Source organism: Salminus brasiliensis, chromosome 6 (genome assembly GCF_030463535.1).
Source record: "Salminus brasiliensis chromosome 6, fSalBra1.hap2, whole genome shotgun sequence".
NCBI lineage: Eukaryota > Metazoa > Chordata > Actinopteri > Characiformes > Bryconidae > Salminus > Salminus brasiliensis.
Genome location: NC_132883.1, coordinates 3,416,832 through 3,431,849, shown reverse-complemented (window position 1 = coordinate 3,431,849; position 15,018 = coordinate 3,416,832). Strand labels below are relative to the sequence as shown.

The 15,018-nt window shown below is 44.3% G+C and overlaps 2 protein-coding genes across 3 annotated transcripts in view; both read left to right on the top strand.

Annotated features, from left to right (window-relative positions):
* Positions 1–14,671, top strand: part of acsbg2 (acyl-CoA synthetase bubblegum family member 2) — a 43,864-nt gene extending 29,193 nt beyond the window's left edge. For both annotated transcript variants that reach the window (XM_072681350.1, XM_072681349.1), the window contains exons 5-15: positions 2,270–2,358; positions 3,308–3,428; positions 3,709–3,789; positions 3,884–4,033; positions 4,566–4,742; positions 6,916–7,097; positions 7,777–8,019; positions 8,145–8,362; positions 9,522–9,661; positions 10,726–10,972; positions 12,107–14,671. In XM_072681350.1, coding sequence (XP_072537451.1) covers positions 2,270–2,358; positions 3,308–3,428; positions 3,709–3,789; positions 3,884–4,033; positions 4,566–4,742; positions 6,916–7,097; positions 7,777–8,019; positions 8,145–8,362; positions 9,522–9,661; positions 10,726–10,972; positions 12,107–12,225 — 1,767 coding nt within the window. In that variant the 3' untranslated portion in view covers positions 12,226–14,671. The remainder of the gene's footprint in view (positions 1–2,269; positions 2,359–3,307; positions 3,429–3,708; positions 3,790–3,883; positions 4,034–4,565; positions 4,743–6,915; positions 7,098–7,776; positions 8,020–8,144; positions 8,363–9,521; positions 9,662–10,725; positions 10,973–12,106) is intronic.
* The window catches only part of mknk2b (MAPK interacting serine/threonine kinase 2b), a 318,007-nt gene that overhangs the window by 20,453 nt on the left and 282,536 nt on the right, over positions 1–15,018 (top strand). The gene's annotated exons all lie outside the window — the stretch shown is intronic.

Genomic DNA, 15,018 nt, shown 5'->3' with positions numbered 1-15,018 from the left:
TGTGCCACCTAGCCACACCATAGAAACCACCTAGGATACCACAGCAACCATCTTTCAACCTGTGAGCTGCTTAGCAACACCAAAGAACAACCACGTTTCTTTTTCCTTGGACCGCAATTTGAGAACCATGACACTGAGTAATCATGGTGCCAAAAAGAATACCTAGCAACACCATTGAAACCACTTAGGATACCATAGCGACCATCTTGCAAGCTAATTTGCAACAAGTCGAGACTATAGAAGTCATGAAGGCCAAATAAAAACACCTAGCAAAACAATTATGACCGCTTAGGATACCATAGCAACCATCTTGCAACCTATTGGCAATAACATGAAAGCTGATTAGCAACACCTAGGAACTAGGAACAACCTCTTGGGGATTCCTGGACCCCCAAGTATTCCCTTTAGCATCGCCTTAATGCCAGATGATATCACCTAGCAACATCATAAAAGCCACTTATTATACCATAGCAACCGTCTTGCAACCTAATGGCAACAGCAGTAGACTATAGGAGCTGATTAGCAACACCAAAGAACATCCTCTTGTTTAATTGGGGGTCCCGGGACCCCTCTTCGAGAACCATGGCATTGAGTAACCTGGTATTAAGTATTCCCCTATTCCCCTTTGTCACCTAGCAACACCACTGAAACCACATAGGATACCATCGCAACCATCCTGCTACCTAATTTGCAACAACTTGAGGCTATGGAAGCTGCTTAGCAACACCAAAGAACAACAGGGAACCACCGCTTGTTTAAATTGGGGGTCCCGGGACCCCACTTTTAGAACCATGACATTGAGTATTCCCTTCAGCATCGTCTTGAAGGCCAAAAGGAACCACCTAGCAACACCATGTCCCACTTAGAATACCATAGCAACCATCTTACAGCCTAATGGCAGCAACATAAGACTACAGAAGCTGCTTAGGAGCACCAAAGAACAGCCTTTGAGTTTATATTGGGGGTCCCTGGACCCTGAAAATTCCTAAAATCGGACAAACCAGCTCTGACTTTGACAAGCTGGGTGTTACTGAGTACTGACTTCACAGGGAGTCCCAAGAGTGCTGGTAAGGTGTCCAAACCTTTGCATAAAGTCATGTTGATCAACCCTCTGTGTAAGAAGTGCACAAAAACATTGAGGAAGTAACAGAGTCCTTTCTCAGAATGGAGCCCTGCTGGTTTCTCTGACCTTGACCCCAACCGTGACCTCGTCTGTCCGAGTGAGTTTAACCTCGGAACCGACGGGACCGTCCGCTCCGACCCGCAGAGGAGCAGAATGTCAAACACGGCAGGAACGTGCTGCTGTAGGCTGCAGGCTTTGTTAAGCGGTTATTGTGCAACTGCAGAGCCGTGTGAGAGCGCACAGCTCAGACCACCCCCCTGAGACTCAACATCTGACCCCCGAGGCCGCTGCAGGGCCCTGGGGAAACCACAGGAGGTGCAGGAGTGTGTGTACGTGTGTATGTGCGACTGTGCTCGCAGATATTCAGGCCGTGTGGCTTTCCTCACATGGCCAGATCAGGTGTCGTACACTGGCTCACATGGAGCTGAGAGTTGTAAGTATGCTATCTGTCTACTCTCCTTGGCCGTTATATCGGAAACACCTACAGTATAGGAGCATGTAGTAGGTGTACAGTTACAGAACTGCTGGTCAGCCGCCCCCCTGCCTCATTCATCAAGGAAAAGGAACCCAGTGGCACTCGCTACCACGGCAACGTCCGAGAGTGGTTCACCACCCAAATAACATCTGGTCAGCGGTGGTGGTGGTGGTGGAGGGGCTGGTAAACTGCCCCGCACTAGCTCTGTGGAGTCTGTAACCGTATGCCAGCAAAGTGCACAAACTGGTTGCACAGCTCAAGTGGTTCCCACTTCCAGGCAGTTGCTAAGCTGTTGCTACGTGGTCACCAACTTTTTGCTCACTGTTTTTCTAATAGGGCATCTCAGGTGGTTGCTATGGTGTTGCTACATATTTGCCAGGTGGTTGCTGTGGTATCCATCTAGGTAGTTTCCATGGTGTTGCTAAGTTGTTGGTAGAGGAGTGATAAGGTGGTTGTTAGGAGGTTGCTATGGTATCCCCAGGTGGATGCTGAGGAGTTGCATAGCGACTGCTGGGGTATCCCATGTGGTTAGTTAGGCGTCACATTAGGACAAAAGAAGAGTACACCTAATGCCGTGTGTGTGTGTGTGTGTGTGTGTGTGTGTGTGTGTGTGTGTGTGTGTGTGTGCATACATGTGACCTAATGGTGTGTTTTTGTTTGTGTTTCCACAGCTCGGGCTGGAACGCTGCCATGGAGTTGGTATCCTGGGCTTCAACTCCCCAGAGTGGTTCATCGCTGACATTGGAGCCATTTTTGCAGGGTGTGTGTCTCCGAGTGTGTGTGTGTGTGTGTGTGTGTGTGTGTGTGTGTGTGTGTGTGTGTGTGTTTATCTATGTTAGGAGCCTCCCTTTGCCCTTGTGTGTCCTTTATAGCCCTGGAGTACAGTCATAACACACACCGGCATGGCCCTGACACCAAAACACGCATCCTCTGCTTAGCACACAGCTTTCACCTGAGCCCGTAGTGTGTGGAGGTCACACTGCCTCTAGTGTGAAGTACTGGCTTGTAGTGGGAAGCCTGATCCCTTTGTAACTGACCGTTCTAAACCCCAGGCTTGGTATTGGGTGCGATCACACACGTTGTGTCCTTTGTGACATTTGATCGTACTGTCAGCGCTACCATTAAATTTAAATTACTGGTTGCTGCACCCACCTGAACATGTCCTGTGATGGAAATAACCCGGCAGGTGGTGAGCTTTGCCACAGAGAGCCATAAACCAAAGGTGTTTGGCATTCAATGCCCCACTGATAACAATCTGTGCCGATGTGCTCTTGCACAAGGCCCTGCAGCTCAGCTCCTGCAGCTCAGCGCCCGCTGCTCAAAGGCCACTGACCCGAATTTACCTCTGATAGACGGAGTGGTGTAAACCGAGGCCGTGTCCTCTCGGCTGGACTGCAGTGCATGCCTGGGGGGCTTTATACCCCTCTAGCCCACGTCTGGCATTAGGCAGCATGGTGCCAATAGGTCCATCATGTTAAACTGCTCCAGAGAGTCCTATTCTATTGGCAGTACTTCTCCACAAGGACTAGACAAGCTGTGTGTGTGTGTGTGTGTGTGTGTGTGTGTGTGTGTGTGTGTTTCAGCAATGAGTTCCACCTAAAGCAGCTGAATGCATTCATTAGAAAGGGTGTCCACAAACATTTGGACATACAGTGTACGTCCGTTTCTATATAGTCCTGCATTTACATCGTCGTCTGTTGTGTCTGCAGTGGGTTCGCCGTGGGAATCTACACCACCAACTCTCCGGAGGCGTGCCAGTACGTGGCCGAGAACTGCCAGGCCAACATCCTGGTGGTGGAGAACCACAAGCAGCTGCAGAAGATCCTGCAGGTAAATAGGGGCTGCTTTTTAATCCAGGGTTTTGAACCCACTGCACATTTTGCATTGCACCCGTCCTCCTCCACATGCATTCCCACACAAGTGCTCCTCTTCTGGATATCCTCTGACTCATCCACTCCACTCGTACGTGCTGTAAGCGGTATTGCCTCAGACATTGCGCTAATCACCGAGTTGTGTACACATAGTGTAATTAGGTCTGCTTCTGTTGCAAGCTCTGGCTGATGACCACCTGTGTGTGTGTGGGTGGGATTCTTTTCGGTTCTCGTTTCAGATCCAGGACAAGCTGCCCCACCTGAAAGCCATAATCCAGTACAAAGATTCTCTCAAAGAGAAGAAGCCTAATCTCTACACGGTAGGAGACTCTTAGTGTCTGAGAGTGTGTGTGTGTGTTTCATTCTGTTGTGTTTTATTTATTTATTTATTTATTTATTTATTTATTTTGTAAGTGGGAGGAGTTCTTGAAGCTGGGCCGCGATGAGCCAGACACTCAGCTTGATGACATCATCGCATCCCAGAAACCCAATCAGTGCTGCACCCTCATCTACACGTCTGGAACCACCGGCCAGCCGAAGGGGGTCATGCTCAGCCACGACAATGTGAGGATCTCCCTCTTTCTCTCTCGCTTTCTCTTGCATGTGCTCTCGCTCGGTTGCTCTTTCTCTCAGGCTCTCTCTCTCTCTCTCTCTCTCTCTCTCTCTCTCGTACTCTTTCTCGCATGTGCTCTCACAAACTCTCCCTTGCTCTCTACCTCTCGCTTTCTCTTGCTCTTTCTTGCACTACTGACACTTTCTCTTGCACGCTTTCACGTCCCATCCCTCTCTTTTGCACATGCTCTCGCAAAGCGCCCTTGCTGCTGTCGCGCAGAAACTTTACGTCTTCAAACCAGCAGCTTTACAGAAGAAAGGAAAAACCTTCTTGACTTTCAATGGAAGTCCATGTAAAAAAGTTTTTTCTAGGTCATTTTGGAGCGTTTCTATTGGCCCGTTCGTTTTTGAAATTGTGACACAATGTGAAGGACTTGTATCATGTAAAAAAAAAAAAAAGAAAAAAGACAAAAATGGAGATACAAGGTGTTTGCAGGACAGCAGCGCACAGTGTAAACGTATTCCTTATGTCTTTTGAATGTAGTTGACCTGGACGGCATTCACGGTCACTCGCCACATCAATCTGGACTACGCTGACCAGTCTCAGGAGGAGGTGATCAGTTACCTGCCCCTCAGTCACATCGCTGCTCAGATGATTGACATCTGGATCACCATGCAAGTGGGCGGAGCTGCATACTTTGCCCAGCCTGATGCCCTGAAGGTGTGTATGCGTATATGTGTGTGTCTGAATGTTGAAACACTGGTTTCAGTATTGGTAACTAGCGAGCCTCTTGTGGGAAGCAGGGTAAAAACTTAAAAACCCCACCAACCAGATACACACTGAGGGTCCATCAGAACACGGCCCTTAACAGCACAGAAGCACTGTATTTAGAAGACAGTGGTAATGCACAGAGCAAGGTCACACATCTGGAGTGACCTCATCACTCTGGTGGAGCAAAGTCTGCCCCCCCCCCTTTTTTTTTTTTTTTTTTTGATTCGAGAAATCATCTGATGAACCGTGAGTTTTGGGATGTTACACACCTAGCGATAGGGGCAGTGGTGGCTCAGTGCTTAGAGCGCTGGGCTATCGATAACAGGGTTGTGGGTTCGATTCCCAGGCTTGGCAAACTGCCACTCTTGGGCCCTTGAGCAAGACCCTTTACCCTCTCTGCTCCCCGGGCCCACCGCTGTGTGTGTTCACTACCACAGATGGGTTAAATGTGGAGGACACATTTCGCTGTACAGTGACAAATACGTGCACCTTTACCTACTGTGCTACTGCTGTTTTTCCCCAAAGGCTGCATAATTACAGCCGTAAGGTTGGAAAGAGCCAGTCCAAATGGCTGAACTTTGTATTATTCTTTTTTTTATTATTACAATTAATCTATTTACTATATTATTAAAACAATTTTATATAAAATTTCAAAATAAGAATATTTTTAATAATTAAAAGGGTGTAATGCTTTATGCCAATTCCAAGCATCTCCTGGAGAGGAGCCCCTGTCCTGTACGTTTTACTGGTTTCCTGCTCCAACACACCACCTTCCACTCAGAAAGGGTTTAATGATCAGCTGATTAGCTGGATTCAGGTTTTATTCATTATTCAAATTCAACATCTGAAAATTTTTAATAATTAAAAGTTTGTTGCTCTTTAAAAGGGTGTGATTGCATTATTATGGCAAATAGACAATAACATCTCACACCCCAATATGATATTTCTGGGACAGTTTATCTTCCATAAAGTCCCGTCATGGAGTCACAGTGATTGGCACACACAGTACTGTACAGTTCAGTTCCCCCTGATTAACTGCTAGTGACTGAGCCATCCCGGGTCACTGTCTGAGCAGCGCCCCTCTCCGGCTTAATCTTGTTAGATCAACCCGGGTGTGTATAACTGCATCAAAAGCAGGGTTAACCGAGAGATCCGCGGCTGTTATGGATACAGCAGGACACGCACGTCCAGGGCTTTCCCGCGGTGGATACGTGATAGGCTCCCCAACACTCGGAATAAAGAGCACTTTGAGTTTCAGCAGCAACTCATTTTCCGCGCCATGTGTGACACGAGTGTGATCTGTTTGACGTAGGGGTGCTTGAAATTGAGCCATTCGAGCATTTCGCGGCCTTGCCGTGTGATGGAGGCCTGATCTGGTTGTGGTCAGCAGCTCCTCTCAGACAGCTGGTGGAAAAGGGAAAACAAAATTAGACACTTGTGCAACTCTAGAGCAGTTGCAAAATCCCGTCACATGGCTAACGTATTGATTTTCTTTGGGCATATATTGACAAAAGTATTGGGACATCTGCTTATTCATTGTTTATTCAGAAATCAAGGGTATTAAAAAATGGAGTAACTGTCTCCACTGTCCAGGGAGGAAAAATTTCTACTAGATTTTGGAGGAGCATTGCTGTAAGGATTTGATTGCATTCAGCGACAAGAGGGTTAGGTCATGCAGAGGTAGATCAGAGAACACAGCTCTTCCACTGCTCTACAGCTCAATGCTGGGGGCTTTATACCCCTCTAGCCCACGCACAAAGAGGTTCCTTACATTTATCTGCTATAGAGAGTCCTATTCTTTTGCTATTTTGTCCCTTCAGGGATTAGACAAGCTGTGTGTGTATGTGCAATGGGTGCAACTAAAGTAGCTGAATGCATTCTTTAGTAGGAATGTCTACAAACATTTGGACACAGTGTATGCATAGCTTGTATAATAGGCATAGAGTAGCATTGCCAGTAGAACAGGATGCACATGAGCTTAGGTAGAGGCTGTTTAGCAAAGGGGGACAAACTGACTATTACTACTCTTGATTTCAGAAGCAGTTCTGGAACAGCAGGTGTCTGCATACTTTTGGACACATCGTGAAACTTTGTGTTTACAAAGCCTCTCTCTGTGTTTCAGGGCTCTTTGGCTAACACCCTGCGTGAGGTTCGTCCCACGGCGTTTATGGGCGTTCCTCGGGTGTGGGAGAAGATGCAGGAGAAGATGAAGGCCATCGGGGCCAAATCGTCCACCGTGCGCCGGAAAGTGGCCTCATGGGCCAAAGACGTGGGCCTTCACACCAACCTCAGCAAAATGGAACAGTATGTCCTCACTTTATGAATTACTGATTAATTTAATGGCTTAATAACAAAGTTATATAAAATATTAAAGTAAATAATATATTTATATAATATATGAATATGAAAAAAATATATAATAAATAAATATAATATATATATATAATATATAAAAATGTGTGTCCAAATGTTTGTGGACACTCCTTCTAATAAACCCATTTCTGACACAGATGTGCAATTGTACACAGCTTGTCTAGTCCCTGCAGAGAAGTCTTGCCAATAGAATAGGCACCATGCTGCCTAATACCAGGCGTGGGCTAGAAGGGTAAAAAAGCCCCCCAGTATTGAGCTGTAGATTCAACTGTGTTCGCTAAATGATGGTGGTGGTGCTCAATCCAATACTTAAGTTGGGGATGATTGGGTGGGATGATGAACATCCAACATTCTGATCTCATTAATGCTCTTATCGCTGAATGCAATCAATCAAATCCTCACAGCAATGCTTCTCCTCCAAAATCTAGTAGAAAGCCTTCTTCTTCTCTGGACAGTAGAGACAGTTACTCTAACAAAAGCAGGATCAGCTCTTTTTAATACCCTTGATTTCAGAAGAAACAGTGAAATGAGCAGGTGTCCCAATACTTTTGTCCACATAGAAAATTGAAGGGTTATTAAAGCGTGGATTCTTGACTGTCTTCCTCTTCAGAAACGGCTCCATGCCCAGAGCTTCGCTGAATTACCGGCTGGCGAAGCGCCTGGTGTTCCGGAAGGTGCGGAAAGCTCTGGGTCTGGATCGCTGCAGACTGTGCTTCACTGGAGCCGCCCCCATCACCAAAGAGACGCTGGAATTCTTCCTCAGCCTGGACGTCCCTGTGTATGAACTGTACGGCATGAGCGAGAGCACTGGACCACACACCATCTCACTGCCCAATGCCTTCAGACTGACCAGGTATACACCGACACACACACACACACACACACACTAATTTACCTGGACCAAGTTAATGTTGCTTCCAGGCTTCAGAGGCACATGCGTGTCCCGGATTATAGAGTGTAATAATGTCCTCTCCACAGCTGCGGGAAAGTGTTTCCAGGCTGCCAGACGAAGTTGTTCAGTCCAGATGCCGAGGGCAACGGAGAAATCTGCTTCTGGGGCCGTCACGTCTTCATGGGCTACCTGAACATGCTCGAGAAGACCGAGGAGGCTCTGGACGCGGACGGCTGGCTGCACTCTGGAGATCTGGGCAAACATGACTCAGATGATTTCCTCTTCATCACTGGACGCATCAAAGGTACCGTCCCACACCTTCCCAACCCGAACAGGCTGAATGAGTTTACGATGGAGAACTGAAGTTGGAGAATTCTGTCAGTCTCTGCTGTATTTCTGAAGTCCTGCTACTGAATAATTCATAATTTGCACAAAGTTACTGAATAATCCATAGTACATACTGAATTTAGTAAACTGAATCATTTATAGTGGATACTGAATCATAACTAGTGGATACTGAATCATTCGTAGTAGATACTGAATCATAACTAGTGGATACTGAATCATTCATAGTAGATACTGAATCATTTGGAGTAGATACTGAATCATAACTAATGGATACTGAATCATTCGTAGTGGATACTGAAAAATAACTAGTGGGTACGGAATCATAACTAGTAGATACTGAATCATTCGTAGTAGATACTGAATAATTTGGAGTAGATACTGAATCATAACTAGTGGATACAGAATCATTCGTAGTGGATACTGAAAAATAACTAATGGGTACTGAATCATAACTAGTAGATACTGAATCATTCGTAGTAGATACTGAATAATTTGGAGTAAATACTGAATCATAACTTGTAGATACTGAATCATTCATAGTGGATAGTGAATCATAACTAGTGGATACTGAATCATTCATAGTGGATACTGAATAATTTGGAGTAGATACTGAATCATTCATAGTGGATACTGAATAATTTGGAGTAGATACTGAATCATTCATAGTGGATACTGAATAATAACTAGTAGATGAATCATAGTAGATACTAAGTAATTCACAGTGATTAAGGAATAATTCAAATACGATACTGAATTGTTCACAGTAGTAACTGAATAATTCATAGAAGTTACTGAATTCAAAGAGGGGACAGAAGAATTCATAGAAGATATTTAATACTTTATAGTGGAGACTGAATCATCCATAGTAGTTACTAAATCATTATAGTATATACTGAATCATTTACAGTAGTCACTAATAAATTCATTCAAAGTTACTGAATTCATAGAGGGGATGGAAGAATTCGTAGTAGATACTGAATCGTTTTATAGTGGATACTGAATCATTTGTAGTAATTAGTGCATAATAAGTCTAATAACTGAATAATAGGCTTGCAGTTTAAGGAAGCTGAGGGTGGAGTATTCATCTGTGTGGTGTTTGGGTGTGTGTCTTGCAGAGTTGATCATCACTGCCGGTGGTGAGAATATCCCCCCGGTGCCTATAGAGGACGCTGTGAAGGAGGCTGTCCCCCTCATCAGCAATGCCATGCTGATCGGAGACAAGAGGAAGTTCCTCTCTATGCTGCTCACTGTTAAGGTATCAACGCCATCAGTCTGTTATAGTAACAATGCTAAAGTGGCTAAAAGTAAGCTGGTAGGATCTAGTTCACATGAACCCTTTAGAAGTCAGTTCCTATACATTTATATTTATATATACTTTTGTCATATTGCATAATACAATATTAATATTTAACTGTATATTTAAGTATTTATAAATATTTATAGAGTTCAGGACAGTCAGGGGTTTGTGGGGGGTGTGTTTGGGGTCATGTCCTCCTGTAACCTGTTCAAGGTCAGGTGTGTACTCATGAACACGTTTCAGGGCCGCAGCTGCTGGTGTTGGTATTGCGTTATGTGCTGTTTGCTGGTTATTGATCTTGGTCTGTGTGCAGCTGCCAGACTGATAACCCTCTCCCTGTGCCAGGGTAGATGCACATTAGAGATGGATTAGAGTGAGCAGAGTGCGCAGAGTGCTCTATGGCACACCACAGGAGGTCTCATTGTCTAATTTCACACTCATTATCTTATCTCCTGCATCTTATTACAGTACACAAGGCATCATCTGGGTGTCGTATAGTGCACGGATACGGTCATTATCTAACACCATGATCGAATTCCCAGCCTCAGCTGCTTCAGATAAGCTGCTCTCTTAAGACTGGCAGGACTCTCACACTTTAGGTATATGTGGCCACCTTGTGGTTGGTTTTAGCAACTGCAGTTCTTTGACTGGGAGCTATTTTACTGTTATATCCTGCTCCCCCTGGTGTCAGTAAGTGGAAAATGACAAATCAATCATCAGTGTAAACTACACTGTATGTCTACATGTCCAAAAGTATTCAGACACCTTTTGTAATTCATGTATTCAACTGCCAAAAGAATGGGATGCACCAAACCCGGTGCCAAGCATCTGCAGCTGATCTGAATTCTCCTCACAGCAGTGTTCCAGCATCTAGAGTTAAGCCTTCCCAGAAGATTAGAGGTTCTTAGCAGAGCGAGTGGCAAACTCCCTGTTAATTTCAGAAGAAATGCAGGATGAGCAGGCGTCCACAAACTTTTGGAAGATCAGACTGATGGTTTCCCCCCACTCTCCTCCTCTCTCAGTGCGAGGTGAATGCTGAGACGGGTCTTCCAGAGGACGAGCTGACCCCAGAAGCAGTGGAGTTTTGTCGGACGTTGGGCAGCAACTCCACACGCGTGTCTGAAATCTCCGGTGGGCGGGACCGTCTGGTCCAGGCCGCCATCCAGGAGGGCATCAACAAGGTGAACGAGAAAGCCTCCTCCAACGCCCAGCGCATCCAGAAGTTCACTGTGCTGGAGCAGGACTTCTCCATCATCGGAGGAGAGCTGGGTAAGTGGGCGGAGATGCTCCAGTATTCATCCAGGACCTCCTTTAGGCTCTGATGTCCAAACAGTTTGGTTGGTTTGATTGACAGGAAGATTTTAGAATAAACAATCTAAAGATGTAAAATCTTCCACAGTTTCTATTTTGTATGATTCAGCATTGTTTATATGATATTCAATACCCACTACGATCATTTTTAATCATATCATTCCTAATAGGTATTAAGTAATTCATAGTAGTAAGAGTAGAGTGATACTAGATACTGAATCATTCGTAGTAGGTACTGAGTAATTCATAGTATTTACTGAGTAATACTAGGTACTGATTTATTGATAGTTGCTGTGTATTGAATAATGCATATCATACATAATTCCTAATAGGTATTGAGTTATTTATAGTAGTTAGAGTAATACTAGTTACTGAGTATAGCAGGTATTGAGTAATGTGTAGCAGTTGCTGAGTAATATTAATTACTGAGTATATGAGAACTACTAGATCACTAGATTACTGAATCATTCATTGTAACTGAGTAATCAATTGAATCATTTATTGTAGGTACTGAGTTATTAATACCAGTTACCAAATAAGTTGTAGTAGTACTGTGTAATACAGAGAACCAACTATGACTTATTCAGCTTTACTGAGCAACTCATAGTAGATACCAAATAATTCTTAGTAATTAATGTGTAATTTGTAGTTGGTACTGAGTATTTCATTGTTGGTACTAATTCATAGTGTACTTGGGATATTATGCACTGTGCATTAATTTCTAAAATGTAAGTTCTGAGTAACTATTAGTTACTGAGTAATTTATTATGTACTGAGTAATTTGTGGAAGATACTTAGTAATTTATAGTAGGTACTGAATAATGCATGACAGATCATCTTAAGACTAATAACTGCTCAATAAGCCTTGATTTTATAATTGATTTGTTTAGGAAATTAATTCAGTTCATTGTTTAGACAGCACCTTCCCATCCTACCAAAAAAACCTGATCACATGCTTTAAATATTCTATTATTTAAATATAATAATTAATAAATAAACACATAATATAATGATCAGTTTCAACTTTACAGAATCTGCAGCTTCAGCATCTCCAACTTCACACATCTAACCTCTACTGTTTGTGTCTCTCAGGCCCCACTATGAAGCTGAAGAGGCCGGTGGTGATGAAGATGTACAAAGAGCAGGTCGAGAACTTCTACAAAGAGGTCATGACCCCCAGCACCCCGGACAACCCTCTGCCTTCCAAATAAGCTCCAAACAACAGGAGCCGTCACACAGTTTAGGGAGCGCAGACAAAGAGACTGACACAACACACACACACACACACACACACACACACACACACACACACACACACACACACACACACACTTTCTCCCTGTCGCTCTCCCTCGCTATTCTCGCTAAGGTGTGCACTATGTGCGAGTTCTCTCGCGTCGCCATTTGTTTTTTTTTCTGTTATTGTTTTTGTTTACGTTCGGGTGAATCTAAAGATATGTGAGTAACCTCCATAACGACAAGCCATTGTTAAGCAGCCGTGTGTTGTCTGATGCTTTAGTCTTTGTTAAAAAGGTTATTTATTTTTGTTGTTGTTATTATTATTTTTTTATCACTGTTCTGATAAAGTACAATAATATCATGAAGTCTAGAGTGAGCCATTTCTTTAGTTCCATATGAACTGGAACTCAAGTGCCAGTCATCCAAAATGTCCATTAGAGGACCCATTAGTTGTGTGAGCTGCGTTCTATGATGTTTATGTAACGATATCTTTTTTAATTTATGGTTTATTTGTACGCCAAAGCCAGAAAAGTGGCCGTAGCAGCCGCTGGGTTAGCATTGTAATTGCCTACATTGGCCTGGATTAATAAATAACAGTGCTGTGGGGTGAACCCTAGATCAGCCCCTATAATTTAGTCTGAGGTTTGCTCAGGGTCGTTTTCCCGAAAGCTTCTTAGATCCTAGATGTTCGGAGATGGTTGAGCGAGCATGACTCTAAATACTCTCTCTCTCTCTCTCCACCAGTTAAGATTCCCTTAACACCTTATTACTAAGTCGCTTTTGGAAAACTGGGCCCTAATCGGTAAAGACCACTTTCATGTGGATGGGAAACTTATGAGAATGAGATTCTAGTGATTATATAGATGATGGTATCCGTGTTATTTATTGCATGCAGCCTCCTGTTGTGTGCTGGTGCGGTTTCCTGGGTGTGAGAACAGTAGCACGTAGGATAGAACATCTACTGCATCCATGAAATCGCACCATTTAAGCCATTCATTTGTTCTTTTCTATATGGACAAAAGTATTGGGACACACCCCTTAATCATTGAATTCAGTTGCTACATCCAATCCCGTTGCCACAGGTATATAAAATCAAGCCCCTAGCCCTGCAGTCTGCCTTTCTTCCACACATCAGTGAAAGAACGGGAGGTTCTGAAGAGCTCACTGAACTCCAGCGTGGTTCTGTATGTAATAGGAGACACCGCTGCACCAACAACAAGAAGTCAGCTGGTGAAATTTAGACCTTCCCTCCTAGATCTTCCTCCTAGACAGTGGAAGAGTTTAGGAGGAACAGCTCACAGAGAGCAGCTCAGTGTCCACAGAGTGTCTGTCAGACCACGTAAAGTTACAGAGCGGGGTCAGGGCCGAGTGCTGAGCTCAGAGCAGAGTGCAGAAAAGCCCCCAACTGACTCAGTAACTGCAGCAGAGCTCCAGACCTGCTGCTGCTGGTAGAGCTTAGAGCCAAGGGGGGCCGGCTCCATACTAATAATGCCTATGGGGTTAGAAGAAGGAAAAAAAAAAAGCTTGCGTCCCAATACTTTTGTCCATGTAGTGTATGTTCTGATGTTGCTCATATGGAACTACGCTTATGCAGATGTCTTAAAATTCTGTGTTTCATTGTGTACCATTGCTGTGAACTTGTTAAATAGTGTAAATATGTTCATTCTATATTTTCTGCCCTTTTTTCTCCGGGGGGGTGGGGGTCGGGGGTCCGACGTGCCGAATGCCCGATGTGTCCGAGTCTCTGTGAGGGGAGTTTGAGCTTCATTGTGAGAAATGTAGCATGTTGGCGGCTTTCAAGACACTTAAACCTGACTCACGGACTCAAATGCTAATATGCTAACGTGCTAAAATGAGGGAGCCGGGTTCTCTGGGAAGATGAAGTTTATGATTAAAATTGCTGAAGCTTTTTTTTTTTTTTGGCTAATCTCTCGTAAGGACATTTCTTGGTGTGTGGTGGGGCTGGATGGGGCTTGGCTGGACTTGGCTGCTCACTCCTCCAGGCCTTGTTTTTATGCAAGTTTGCAAAAGGACTTGTTAGCTATCCTCCTGCTCTGTGAACAAAACGGACGATGCATTGCATTTGTGTGACCGCTAAAGTCTCTGAAAGGCATACTGCATTTAAAGGAAGGACGTGTGAACTGTTATGCAATCCAAAGAAGCCTTTCCCTTTTTATTTTCCTGTAAATAGAGATCGTGAGGAGCTCAGGTTGTGAGAAAAGCGCTGGAAAGCTGCAGCACAGCCAATAGTTAGCTTTTCTGAACAGAGCTGAGCGTGAGACTAGAGAGGGTTATACTGCAGTACTGGGGCAGCTGAATAGCTACATGTACTGTATGGACAAATGTATTGGGACACCTGCTATATCATTCACTGTTTTATCTGAAATTAAGGCTATTAAAAAGAGTTAATCCTGCTTTTGTTGGAGTAGCTGTCTCTACTGTCCAGGGAGGAGCACTGCTGGATGTTGGATGATCACCATCCATCTATTCCCCAACTCATCCCAACAGTACTGAAAGGAGAGGCACCATCATTCCAGAGAACACAGTTCTTCCACTGCTCCACAGCTCAATGCTGGGGGGCTTTATACCCCCCTAGCCCACGCCTGGCATTAGGCAGCAGGGTGCCAAAAGGTTCATCTAGGTTTATCTGCTCTAGAGAGTCCTTAAAGTAGCTGAATGCATTCATTAGAAGGGGTGTCCACAAATATTTGGACACAGTGCTAGCTTAGGCTGAAGCTTATACACCTTATATAGCTTACTAGCAT